The 12,975-nt window shown below is 53.6% G+C and overlaps 4 protein-coding genes across 4 annotated transcripts; 1 reads left to right on the forward strand and 3 right to left on the reverse strand.

The window, feature by feature from the left end:
• Positions 1 to 548: 548 nt before the first annotated feature.
• On the reverse strand, positions 549 to 3,825 carry pldA (putative phospholipase PldA). Its single transcript, XM_025624028.1, has 8 exons — positions 3,686 to 3,825; positions 3,240 to 3,631; positions 3,036 to 3,188; positions 2,366 to 2,987; positions 2,057 to 2,317; positions 1,549 to 2,009; positions 951 to 1,496; positions 549 to 872 (listed from the first exon to the last, which is right to left on the reverse strand). Exons 1-8 carry the CDS (start codon positions 3,732 to 3,734, stop codon positions 858 to 860), a joined length of 2,499 nt encoding a protein of 832 aa, XP_025476492.1. The 5' UTR covers positions 3,735 to 3,825; the 3' UTR covers positions 549 to 857.
• Positions 3,826 to 4,489: 664 nt separating this feature from the next.
• On the forward strand, positions 4,490 to 6,298 carry BO87DRAFT_341653 (DUF890 domain protein; the record flags this gene model as incomplete). The annotated part of the gene is made up of 10 exons (XM_025620708.1): positions 4,490 to 4,569; positions 4,634 to 4,681; positions 4,737 to 4,812; positions 4,870 to 4,880; positions 4,942 to 5,040; positions 5,093 to 5,166; positions 5,213 to 5,345; positions 5,395 to 5,485; positions 5,533 to 5,796; positions 5,855 to 6,298. 10 exons carry the CDS (start codon positions 4,490 to 4,492, stop codon positions 6,266 to 6,268), a joined length of 1,290 nt encoding a protein of 429 aa, XP_025476493.1. The 3' UTR covers positions 6,269 to 6,298.
• Positions 6,299 to 6,365: 67 nt separating this feature from the next.
• BO87DRAFT_341656 (tetratricopeptide repeat domain protein) lies at positions 6,366 to 9,640 on the reverse strand. Its single transcript, XM_025620709.1, has one exon. It carries the CDS (start codon positions 9,366 to 9,368, stop codon positions 6,477 to 6,479), a length of 2,892 nt encoding a protein of 963 aa, XP_025476494.1. The 5' UTR covers positions 9,369 to 9,640; the 3' UTR covers positions 6,366 to 6,476.
• A 542-nt stretch (positions 9,641 to 10,182) lies between these two features.
• Positions 10,183 to 12,920, reverse strand: BO87DRAFT_316051 (putative APSES transcription factor (MbpA); the record flags this gene model as incomplete). Its single annotated transcript, XM_025619720.1, has 3 exons — positions 10,183 to 10,868; positions 10,916 to 12,611; positions 12,681 to 12,920. 3 exons carry the CDS (start codon positions 12,918 to 12,920, stop codon positions 10,183 to 10,185), a joined length of 2,622 nt encoding a protein of 873 aa, XP_025476495.1.
• Between the last annotated feature and the right edge of the window lie 55 nt (positions 12,921 to 12,975).

The raw sequence follows: 12,975 nt of genomic DNA on the forward strand, positions 1-12,975 counted from the left end.
TACCTACTGTAAGCCCTACACTAAAGTATGTGAGATATCAAATCCCGAATACCAAAGTGGGAAATAGGACGATATGCATGTGTGGGGAGAGAGAGAGAGAGAAGGAGAGAAGGAGAAGGGTGGATGGTGGTTCCGAATAAAACATCCCTTGCAATTAGAGTTCAGGGAATTCTCTAAATAACATGTAGGTAAGTAGGTAGGTAGGTAGGTAGGTATGGATGATTTATCCACTTTTTCTTGATTCACGGGGTAAGATACTTGGGATAGACATGCTTGGGGATGTATGTATGTATTTATGTATGTACTGTTCTTGGTTGCTGGTCTTAGGTATGTATCTCTTTCACTTCCTCGGACTTTCAGTCTCTCTCTCCCTTCTCGTTCACCCACTACTATTACTACTACTACTACTCCTACTACTACCCCTTGCGTGGAAGGTTCATGTACTCCGCATCGCAGGTAAACTTTCATTGCTTACTTTGCTTACTATTCCCGGAGGGGTGGGTTGAGTTGGGCACTATGGATCATTAGAATTTAAGTAGGATGGATATAGAATTATGGAATGGATGGATGGACCATGGGCTTGGGATGGGGATGGGGATGAGACGGGATGGAATGGCAGGAGGGTCTGGCTGATCCGTGGTGTGGGCACGGGCCCTTTCGGGGTGGAGGTTAGTCTAGTCTCTATGTAGGTAATCTTCTAGACGGTTCGTTTTTCTCCTTTTCTTTGCTCCTCGAGGTTTAGTCTGTGGCGTCGGTGGCGGGTATGATATTGGTATGTACTATTAGGCACTAGGTATGTAAAGCAAGTACAACCTGTTGATTAACAATCGGTACCCGTGCTGGGGGCAAAATTCTTCTCAGGTGTAGATACTCTGTAGATGAGATTTGTGATACGTTAGCTCATGTTTCACACATAAATCGGTAAGTAGGTGGTAGGTAGGTAGTATCACCTCTGTGATCTGATTCACCGCCAATCCAGGTTCGGCCATGTTGGCATCCTTCAAGAACTCCAGTGGCATCCAGACCAGATGGCCCTTGATTTTATCCAGCTTCTCGCGGATTTCATTGACCGGCTGGAAGGGATCAAACAAGTGGCCTTGTTTAATGCCGCGGGGACAGATTCGGTCGTAGTCGTCGAATGTGCGGACGTTGTCGTCGGGGTCGGCGCGGAATAGCATGCGGTACATGTCGGTGTTAACGGTGGCGCGGCCGGTCCACATCTCCCAGAGCTCGTCGCTCATAGGATCAGTGACGAAGTCGTCTTCGGGTCCCTCGAGGATGTGGTTCATGCACATGTAGGGGGGCTTTGCATTCGGGTCTTCAGAAGCGTCATAGTTCTGAGCGGGCAGCAGGCCAAGGTGCTCCCGCCAGAGCTGGCGACGGAGCGTGGCAGCGACACGGGCGGCCTTGTACGGTTTGCCATCCATGGTGCTGCCGATGAAGTCTTGGTCTTCAACAACAATAGCAAGCTCGCTATCATGGTAACCAAGTTGGGACTGCTATCGGTCAGTATCGCGTATATGAAGGTTCAGGACGGGGGATATATACTCTGTCGTTGATGTTGGCACTTCCACAAATGACAACACGGTCATCGACAATGCACACCTTGCCATGCACGTAGAGCTCTTCCTGGATGAAATTCTCCTTCTCGTCCTCAGGATTGCCCTCCCACGGCTCATCGGACATCTTGCCGCCATTGAGCATGGTAGTGTGGGCGACGGAGTCGCTACCCTTGAGGCCCTCCAGCTCCTTGTGACGCTCATGCTGCTCCTCGTACTTGCGCAGCCGTGCGAGACGAACCTCCTTCTCCTGTTTTGCGTTGTCATACCCCACTTCATGCTTGTCGCCCTCTTTGCCGATAGCCGGGTGGACACTGTCACTCATGATAGACTCGGCAATGCCACGCTGAACATCGTTGTAAGTCACGCCCGCCTCGGACTCCAACTTGACCAGAGCAGGAGTCTTGTTGATGCGATCGTATGCGCGCAAGTTGAACAGGAAAACGTGTTCTAGCTACGTCAGCTTGCGTCTCGTACGGACGGAAAGTGCACCTTACCTCTGGGATTCACGCCTTGGGCGGAAATCTGGCCGAAGATGGAGTGTTCACCGCGCAAGATCGACTTGTACTGGTAGTCCATGATGGCGCGGGTGCCTGTCGCTTCATTCTGGCGGAGGTCTCCCGCAAATCCAGGGATGGCGGGAATCACGATGATCACTCTGAACTTTCTTCCCTCCTTGGCAGCTCTGACAACGGCCTCGACGATGGACTGACCAATGGTGTTGAGGATGGGCGCCTGTTTGTCTCCCGTGGCAGTGACTTGATGGGGTTAGCAGTTGGTGCAGTGCTCAGGGTGAACAATCTTACTGAAGAACTGATTCTCAATGTAGACATAGTGCTGAGCCTGACTGATGATCTCCTTGTAAGCATTTTGGATGCTATGTTCCGTCAGAATTCCACTGCTCCAGTCGGCGCTACTGCGCACGATCTGCGCCCGTGCAAAGCCTTGCTGGCCGAGCGGCTTCGTGTCGAGAGGCGTAAGAGGGTGCTGCAGGTACTCGCCGCACGGGAACTTCGGACGCTGAACAGCAACCAGATCTTCGTCGTCTCCAGTACGACCCTCCAGCATCAGCCAGTCCACACTGTCGTCCCGTTTGTACTTGTCCCGCTTGATGAAGTTCCACCGCAGGACGAAGTGCTCTGCGATGTCATACACACAGTCACCCATCACACCCATGGCGACGTCGTGCCAAGGCATTCGACCATACTCAGCCTTGCTAAGCTCGTTGGCCTGCCAGTCGCCCACGCTCTGGAAATCCATGATGCGGTTGTTGTTGAATTCCTGTCCGGGGAAGACCTCGTTCCGCAAGTTCGAGGGGTGGACGTCGGCCAGGGGATGCTGATGAGCGTCCCATCTTCCGAAACACAAATCAATACCTCCAATGAACGCCAATGCGTAGTCGATGACAATGAATTTCTCGTGATGCGCCTGATGAAGTTAGCACGCGCTGCCGGCTGCTTTTGGACACGTACTCACCCAGTACAAGGTCATGTCAGCTGCATTCTCGAAGATGTTATGATCCGGATGGCGCAGGACTTTGATGTTTCCGTAACCAGGGCTTCCTTCGGGACAGAGATTGCGAAGCGCGTGCTTGGTATGAGCGGAGTTGCAAGTCAATGCTTGGTTGACCTAGTCCCTTTTAGCAACCCCATTCGCGAGGCGAAAGACGTCCTGACTAACCTCCTTGTACACAATCACGTAGATTTTGACGCCCGCCTCGGCGCGACGCTTGAGAATCTGATCCAACCGCCATTCCTGGGCCATGAACGGGGGTCTCCGGAGGAACAATTCAGGAGACAACCACCAGTCGGCAATGTAGATGGTCTCTTTGGCCTCCTCTAGAGCCATTGAGACAGCCCACAAGTAGTCCAGAGCATCGACGTACCACTTGACCTTGTTACCCTCACGGATGGGCGCAAACGACTTGAAGCGGTGGGATTCGGAAATCGCGGTTCGTTTCGCATCGGTAGCCTTCTCGTGCGCTTCATCATGGCGATGATTGGGGTTGACAATGTTGAAGAACTTGCCGACTTTGTGCTTGAGGTGGAAAGCCTTCTCCTCGATGTGGGTTTCTGTCGGGAGGGAGGGCGGTTAGTGGGATTCAAAGCAGCGGAGACAAGAACGACCTTTGAACTGCTCCTCCAAGTTCTCGATCTTATGCTTAAACTTGTCCATGATGGCGGGCGTAACCAGATCGACAGCCTCAGGGAGAGAATGAGGGACTGGGGGGGGAAGAAGAGGAGGGGAAGCAGAACAATTGTTGGAGCAGTCGCCCTGTAGGGACGGAAAATGAGGGGGAGGGAAAGAAAGCTGGGCTCCACCACACGAGGCCGATGGAGCTAGAAACTTATCGGTTGCGATGCTGCCTGGAACCGCTGAATGAATTGATGTTTCAGATCGGCGGATCGGCGGGGGTCAGATCCAGAGGTCAGAGCAGCCGCCGTGCAAGAAAAACCAGTTTCCACTTTCCAAAGATGCATTGGAGAGGAGGAAGAGTACATAGTAGTAGTTTAGATCGGGCAGTAGATTTGGCAGATGAAATCCAACGCGAGCATGACATCACTGCCTGAGTGCCTGAGTGAATTCCCCCTCTTCTTCCCAGCCTTATCGCCTCGGGCACAAGACGTCGTCACTCATTACGGAATACCGGCCATTTCCATTCAGCCTTCCGTGATCTTGTCTCTGCCGCACCACCAGAATTTCCCTGTTTTCAGCCAACGCCGTCTCGGAGACTCCGTCTGGGCATTCTTCTCGAAAGCAAGCGATAGGTCGCCCAGCGATAGCGTGCTTCTACCGTATCGGGGGAGGATTTCCGGTAAGCTCCACCCGCTGCCATTGGTTGTGTCCAGCACCACACAGTCCACTGTGCACGATGCCCGTCCCTGACCAGTGGCACAAGGCACTAACTTTTTCACCACTAGTAGCACACAATGAGGGCCTCACGCAATATCTACAAGGATGAGGTTGACTTCACGGCCCTTGCCTTGCAGTCTCCCGAGTTTGCAAAGTAGTCAGTTCCATTCGGTGCAACCTGTGTGTTCCTTTTCATCTCCAACTCACTAAAACTTCTCCAGCTTGAAATCCAATGGGCAGCTGGACTTTAGCGACCCGGACGCTGTTCGGTGGGTCGGAGACTAACCTGAACGGTAGCTTCAATTGCCACTGACACGTACTCAGTCAATTGACCAAGAGTCTGCTGCAACGCGACTTTGAGCTGAAAGTCGAGATTCCGGAGAATCGATTGTGTCCACCGGTACGTCTGCCAGCTGCTGCCGATGTCCGTTCCTGCAGCTAACAAGGACACGTGCAGGTCCCGAATAGGTAAATGAATGGCCTGTCTATGGACTAGTTGCATGGTGTAATGCATCTAACCCCAGTATAGACTCAACTACATTCTGTGGCTGCAAGACCTGCTCGACACCACTGGCGATGAATACCGTGACAACTATAACCCTGACCGAGAAGTTATTGGACTTGACATGTAAATCACCACTCCACCTTCGGAGAACTCGGTCGCTAACCCACTAGTGCAGTGGGACAGGATGTTGCAGCATCTACCCTCTGCTAGGTTGTTCCATGCGACCTCATTGGCGCTTCGTCGCAACAGGTATGTTCACAGACTATACTGTTTGCGCACTCACTCACATACGCAGACATCGACAATGACAATATCCGAACATCGCGAGATACAGTCTCTGCGAACAAACTCGAGTCTCGCATTGAGATCATCCAGACTGACCCGAAGGATGAGCTGATTCCATTAGACTCGAAGCTCAATGTCGACAGGTAACTACAACCCCCACTCCTACTATCCTATACAACTAACCCAATACAGACTCGACTTCACCATGTGCAATCCCCCATTCTACGCCTCGCGCGTTGAATTAATAGCTTCCGCAGAAGCCAAAGAGCGACCTCCCTTCACAGTATACCAACCCTCTCCCTCCTCCATCCTCCTCACTAACCCCAACAGGCCTGCACCGGCGCCGAGGTAGAAATGGTGACCACAGGCGGCGAAATCGCCTTCATCACACGTATGATCGAGGAAAGCCTGCACCTCCGCGAGCGAGTAATCTGGTACACCACCATGCTCGGCAAGCTAAGCAGCGTATCTGTCCTCATCGAGACGCTCCTCGAACACAAGAACAACAACTACGCCGTGACCGAATTCGTTCAGGGCAACAAGACCCGAAGATGGGCCATCGCCTGGTCATGGACCGATCTCCGTCCGACAGTCGTACGATCTATCCCTCTATATCCCATTCCCCCAAACATTAAACCTAACAACCATTTAGTCCATAGCCCGAGGCACCACCGCCATCCCCAAACACCTCCTTCCCTTCCCCTCAGAATACATCTTCACGACACAGTCCGAGTCCATCGACGAAATCAGCAGCAAAATAGACACCGAACTCTCCGCCCTGCATGTCCAATGGCTCTGGCGCAAGAACCTCGCCACAGGAGTGGGATTCGCCATGCAGAACGTGTGGTCTCGACAGGCGCGTCGCAAGATGCAGAACCCGGATGCGATGGCTGAGATGGGGGAGACTGACGAGACGAAGGCGGCGCTGGGGTTCAAGGTGCAGGTGAAGAAGGATGCGATTGATGAGAAGGGGGTGAGGGTGATTGTGAGATGGCTGAAGGGAAGGGATACGGTCTTGTTTGAGAGTTTCTGTGGGATGTTGAAGAGGAAGGTTGAGAGTACTTAGTTATCTACAAGTATAGATCCGTAAATGCACCCTGAGTCTCTATTACAGATTAGACTCAACCGAATGAAATAAACAAATGAACTCTCATAAATGATCTATGTATATGCTGCTTCTGCTCTCGCAACCGCAATCAAAAAGAAGAACAGTAAAATACTTTTTTCTTTTAGAACATCCGTCACATATCCAACCAACCAATCATCACCATCTACTAATTACTCCCCACCTCACTCTGCAACTCCTTCAACCTAGCCCACCCCTCACTATCCTCCCAAAACTCCTTCCCCTTACCCAGAATACCTCTAACCGCACTCCTCGCCTTGAACCTCCAATCCTTCGCGACCATCTCCTCCGTACCCTCCTTATCCATCGGACCAAACCGCGCATACCCATCGCGCACCAACCTCTCCGTCGCCCGCACAATCTCCATCCACCTCTTCTCATCAGCCATCTGGAACGCGCCCTGAGATGCCGAAGCAACCGTCGCGCGCCACGCCTTCTCATGCGCCTCGAAGGCCATGCTCGGGCGTTCGCGGAACACCTCGACTCTCGCGACGAGGAGCCACAGCGGGGCGGAGTGGGTGATCAATGGCACAATGCTGGTATCGACGAGCGAGAGGATCTGGCCGGCGATGGTACCGCTGCGGACGACCTTTGCAGTGGAGTCGTCGCCATCGATGGAGATGAGGAGGTCGGAGTAGTTGTATGCGGTGACGAGGTGGTCGACGAGCAGCCCTATGATGGGGAGGTCGATGCACTTCTCGCCGTTCTTGGAGCCGTGGAGCTCGATGACGCGGCGTTGGGCGGTGATGACTTCGCGGAAGGGAGTGAAGGGCGGGGGAATTGAGGCTGCCACTGTGAGGACGTTGTCCCAGATGCGGACGTCGCTGTGTTTGAGTTGGGCGGCGCGTTGGAGGGCCGCTAGGGCTTCACGCTTGCGTTTGTAGGGGTCCTCGGGGGCGGGTTGGCTGGGGACTTCTTCGTCTTCTTCGTCGTCGGCCTTGGCGGGAGCCTCGGTGATGGGGGTGGGGAAGGGTTCGGTTGATTCTGCAGGTTTGGGAGAGCGCAGGATCGCGGCAGCCAGGTTACTCCAGGCTTCGGCGTCGGTGTCTTCGAGTTGGACGGTGCGGGTGAAGGAGTCGATGGCGTCGTCCCATTTCTGGAGCTCCAGTTGCACGCAGCCGAGGGCGAACCAGGCACCGTGGTTGAGACGGTTAATGTGGAGACTCTTGAGGTAGGCGTCTTCGGCTTTGTCGAGGGCTGGGGGCTTCAGGCTGAGGTAATGACGGGCCAGGGAGCGCTGGGCGCGAGCGTATCTGTTGTTGGAGACTGCCCAGGCGCGCTCATACATGGCTGGGTCGGTGTCGATGTCACCCAGGATGCAGAGGAGGCGGGGAGCATCGGCGGGGAGAGGGGAGAGTTCGGGTCCGTCGAACTTCTCGTTCTCGTCGTCGGGGTCCGTGCCGGTGGGTTGGTAGAGCTGTCTGCGGACGAGGTACTTGGCCTTGTCCTCCCGTTCAGTGGCGGCGTAGCAGAGAGCGGCCTCGGCCCACATCTGTAGACGCTCGTAGATGTCCAGAGCAGTGCGCAGACCTCCAAGGTTGACCCAGCGGGTGGCGAGCTCGGCCTCCAGGCTCCAGCGGGTGGAGAAGCTCAGGATCCAGATGTACTCCAGACGCTCGGCGGCGGAGGCGGATTCCGATTTCTCGGGTCGAGGAAGGAAAGTAGTGGGCTCGTCGACGGACGTGCCTGCTTGTTCATCGGAGGTGGCGGTGTCGGCGATGACCTGGTCGACGAGAGCTTGCATCTGCAGGACGGATCTCTCGACAGTTCTGGCTTTGTAGCCCTCGACTCGGCTGCGTACCAGCAGGGCCTGAGTGTAGATCTGCCAGTTCGAGCTGCCACCCTCGAGCACGCGGGTCGCGTACGGCTGCGTTTCCTCTCGGGTGAGACCGTTCTCCGGTGCGGTGTTTGTGATGGCAGATGCGAAAGCGAGGAGGATAGCAGAGTCGACGGGGTCAAGCTTGGGCTGGTCGCCGGGATCGAGAGATGCCAGGGCAGGAGGGAGGTTTGACTCCTCCTGGACGGTCACTTGTGTATCGTCGGATTTCTGACCATCGGGCTTGGTAAAGGAGATAGACTCGAGAAGAGTGTCATCATTGAGATCCAGCTTCTTGGGGACAGAGGGCTTGTCGTCCGATTCCGCGGCGGCATCGGCGCTCTTGGCCAGGATAACCAGCTGACTGATATCGCGGTCCTGGAACTTGGTTCTCTTTCCGAGCTTACCAGTCAGAGCGAACTCGAACTTCCGTTCCGCGGCAGCCTGTTCGAGATCCTTTCTGGCCTTCGCATCAAAGCTGTGGTGGGTATGGATTGTAGCTCTTTCGAGAAGGAACCGACCCTTCTCCTGTGCAGTGCACTTGTCGCTCAGAACGAGCTTTTCGAGCTCCTCCAAATCGGCATAGATGGAATCTTGCAGCGCGCCAGTGACTTCCGACAGCATCTTCTGGTGAAGGAAGTTGACACGGACCCTCACAGTCCTAGCCACCAACGGACCGTTTGTCACCAGGGCGTCAGCATCCACCAGCAGAGCCTTTGCCACGGCGAACAGTTCCACATTAGGAGTGAGCTTGTAAGCGGCCTCACCGTCCACCGAGAGGTCCCGGATGACATGATCACGGACGGCGCGAAGGGCTGCCGCATCCGGCCGCAGACCAGCAGGAACGATAACATCAGCAGGGCTGAACTCCAACGGCGGACCAGTGACATTCGACTGCAAGAAACCGAACAGAGCCGCCAGACCGATATGGAGCAATTGAGAGCGCTGTTGCTCAGAGGTCAAGCCATCCACTGGTGTCTGGGCGAGAGCCTTTGCCTTTTCCGTCAAGAAAGTAGTGTAGGGGATTTCTTTGCGAGAGACACGACCGAGAGCTTCCGAATCTGCTGCGTCATGTCCGAAGACTGCTTTTGCAGAGGGCAGCTGCAGGAGGGGCACTATATCCGCATCTGCCAGGCGGATGGGGTCATATTGTTCCCGAAGCGCGGATGACTCGTCGAACAGGGTGTCCAGAGACGCGGGGTAAGTGACAGTAGCGTCGGCCATAATGATGGTCACGGGGTATCGTTTAATGCGTTAAGTGAAGAGCAAAAATAGCTGTGTGCTGCTGGGAATCAATGCGATCTTCCGACTAGGCTTCTATGCGACTGAATTAATAAGACGGCAAGAGACCCTCAAGTCGGGGTTTTTGGATGAATTGACAGGAACGATAGTCTCAGTATAACATGTCCTGTGCGTTCCTGTATGAGGATACTACCCCGCGAACCTGATGCCAGAGGAGAAACGTCCAAAGGAGCAACTGGGGAAGATAAAAGAAGGACTAAACCCGAGACCGCGAGAACCCCGCCATCCCGCTTGGTGCCTTTTTTGCACTTTTTTCTGCCGGTTTATCGATAAGCCATCGCCAGGCGGTGACGCCGTATACTAGGACGTGGCAGTATGCTATAACTGCAAGCAGCACTCTTCCCACCGCCATGGTTGCTATGGCCACGCACTTCTACACTCGCAAACGCACTATTGATTAATGGTCAATTAGGCAGTAAGACCAGGAGATGATGATTGTATTCAATTGCACAGCTATTCATCTGTCGGGTATATCGCCATCCGACTAGCCGTCAAAATCCATTATATGTGCCCTGGGGGTATCTGCAAATACAGACGTCAACGCGTTAAACATCCAAGCAAACATGCTCAAACACCGCAGCCCTGCCGTATAAACAATGCTCCTTGATTTACAAGAGCCAACCGGTAGCAACAATAAACAAGAATCGCTGTATCGCTCCCAAAAGCCTCCACGAATCAGGGGATTCGGACCAGGCATATGTACCATAACATTCCCTCATATCACGCCTAACAGAATTCACCAGTCCTGGCCACGATCTTTCATCAAGATCTCGATAGCCTCATCTTCCGGGACAGGGTTTTCATTCAATTCCTTGACACATTGTGTCAGCCCCTCAGCAGCTTCATCCACCTGTTCGGCAGTCCATTCCGTACAGGCCATGACCATCCGCCGGTAGTTCTGGCCCAAAACCACGTTTTTAGACTTCAGGCGCTCGACCTCATTCAATATATCCTCATTAAACTTTTGATAACTCTCGACCTTTTGTTGCAGGGTTTCGGGTGTGGGGAGAGAGCGAAGGAAGGCCATCTGCTGCTCGGAGAATCCAGAGGCAGGGTCGAATGTTTCGGGGAAGATGGCCTCGAACTCGGCAATGTCGAGCCCGTGTTCTTTGTCGGCGTCCCCAATCGCGCACTTCTTCGACAAATCTAATGAATCGCCCTGGATCCCCTTCAGAATCACCAGCAGGTGATCAGAGGACTTTTCCAGGTTTTTAAACCGTCTACTAAGCTCTATACGGTCGGACGATTTGGATTTGAGCTCATCGAGCTGTTTTTGTTCGATCTGTCGTGCTTTGGCCGACTCTCGAATCTTCGAGTGCCAGTGGTCGAACTTTTCTTGCTTCTTAGCCAGGTTGGAGGCCAAATCTCTGTCAAGACCACTCAATGTCTCTTGGATAATTGATGTGATTTGAGACACAGTCGCTATTAAAGTCAGTTTTGATACGCAACTTTCATCCAGGAGCACTTACAATCCAATATTTCTTTCTTCGTCTTCTCCAGCTGGTCCATGAAGGAGTCACCCCCGTTCCCAGCTTGCTGCGACTGAGCGTTACCGTCAACCATGTCCACACCAACACCGTAATCTGCTGGTCGAAGACCTGTGTGATTCGGTATATGAGGATCAGCCCCGACTTCTAATAGTTGGGGAACAAGCACAGAACGTGCACGCCCAGCCAAGTTGAGGGCTGTATCTCCTTGGTCATCTCGGAGATTTACTATTTCAGAGATGAAACGCCCGAGCGTCATCACCTCACCAGCCTGTGATAATCCTTGCCCATTTTCCGTGGCACCATTCGGCGTTTGCCGGCTCAATGACGTACCGCCATGGCGGACTATGAATTCCAACAATGCTTCCAGGTAGTGTTTAGCAGAAACATGACCTCCACCACCGGTAGCAGCCATAACAGCGATGTGGTGAAGGATCGTTCTCCCGCTGTAATCGACCATGTCAATAGTTGGAGCCAGCACCTGCAGTAGACGCGGGAAACTCCTATAATCCAGGTTGTTCCTCGTTCCTACGGACTTTTGCAGTGCCGTTTCACCTGCACCGTTCAAACGGAAGATGCTAACTCCTTTCTCGACAAGTGCATAGACAAGAGGCATCCGAGCGAGCATCGCCGCCCAGTGTAGCGCATTGTTCCGATATTCGTCCAACGGAATTTCCAGATCCTCCCCAGTCAATTGCATCAAAGCTGGATGGCTGGAGAAATCGCGGGTCTTTTTGTCGAGGAACAATGTCATGATGAGCTTCATCTTTTGAAACCTCTCCGGGGTGGTGGCGGGCGGCAAAGGCTCAAACCCGCGCTTACTACCATCCACTATCGATGTTGAGACATCCATATCTTGGTAAAAGGAGTCATTCGGCTCAGTTGGTGTTGGTTCAGCCATGGAAGCCGCCGAGTGCTCGTAGGGCATCCCAAACGACGGCGCCTGGTGAGATGCAGACCGAACGCGCTTCCGCGGAGGTTCATTTGCCTCCTCGTGGTCGAAGCTGGCACCGTCGTGCATAGCATAGCGGCCGTTGCTCTGGAAATTGTTCCCGAAACCACCATCAGACGTCACACTATACATGCTTTGTTGACTATTCAGAGGTATGTGGGTATCTTGGCTGCTCATCTGGTGCGAAGGCTTTCGTATAACACTTGATCGCCTTTGATCAATTCCGCGAGCGGCAGGCGAGTCAAAGCGAGCCTTGCTCATGGCATTTACCGCCGTCGCAGCCGTGCGAGAGATGTTCTGGAAGAATGTGCCTTGTTGAGGTTGGCTCATGCCGCGGTTATCCATCCCACTGTACAGGCGTTTCCGTTGCGCAGCCATTGCTTGCTCCTTTGTCGGGGTGTCGAGTGAGTCCTGCGCCGTACCATTTGTGCCGCCCATATCGTATTCAAGAAGGGGTCGCAGCAATTCTTCGACGTGGTATTCACGGCAGAGCTCCACGCCCCTCTGGTAGTTGACCCAGGTTCCTTGGTATTTACCATACCCTCCTTGAACCTTCTCATGCTCGCCAGCTGCAATCTCTTTCTCTAGTGTCTTTGTCCTCCGCGCCTTGACCACACCAGCAACCTTGAGAATCTGCGTAGCATTGAGCCACGAGTCGGAGCGACGTTTCATCACAGCGACTCCGTTCACTTCCATTTCGTAGACGGAGACGTTAGAGTACACGGCCTGTCGACACATCAAAGCGAGTCAGTAACGTTTGAGGGATCGAAGATGCGCAGATGACGAAAAACTGACCCTGTAAATCTGAGGCTTGAACTCTTCATGGTACATTATTGTCCCATATCCATTCATGTCCTCAAAACCTGCGAAACTTGACCGAGGGCCGTGCGGAAGGCCATTCGAGTAACCAAAGGACATCGACTGTTGCGACCCTTTCGGGGGAGGCGTAGCTCGAGGGGTGGAGGAGACCGACTGGGAGGCGTTGAAGGAGCCCATTTGCGATTGCGAAAATACCATGCCATTGGCGGAGCTCATGCTGCTCTGGGAGTAGGACATGGGTAAGCCCGGGCGAGCTGGGTGGTTGTTATTG

The sequence above is a fragment of the Aspergillus neoniger genome (genome assembly GCF_003184625.1).
Source record: "Aspergillus neoniger CBS 115656 unplaced genomic scaffold BO87scaffold_32, whole genome shotgun sequence".
Taxonomy (NCBI): Eukaryota; Fungi; Ascomycota; class Eurotiomycetes; order Eurotiales; family Aspergillaceae; genus Aspergillus; species Aspergillus neoniger.

Excerpts from the sequence above, each read along its gene's own strand:
- BO87DRAFT_341656 (XM_025620709.1), bottom strand. The coding sequence starts at position 9,368 with ATGGCCGACGCTACTGTCACTTACCCCGCGTCTCTGGACACCCTGTTC.
- pldA (XM_025624028.1), bottom strand. The coding sequence starts at position 3,734 with ATGGACAAGTTTAAGCATAAGATCGAGAACTTGGAGGAGCAGTTCAAA. Across the intron at positions 3,632-3,685 it reads CTTGGAGGAGCAGTTCAAAG|AAACCCACATCGAGGAGAAG; the intron begins GTCGTTCTTGTC and ends CCCTCCCGACAG. Across the intron at positions 2,318-2,365 it reads CATTGAGAATCAGTTCTTCA|TCACTGCCACGGGAGACAAA; the intron begins GTAAGATTGTTC and ends AACCCCATCAAG.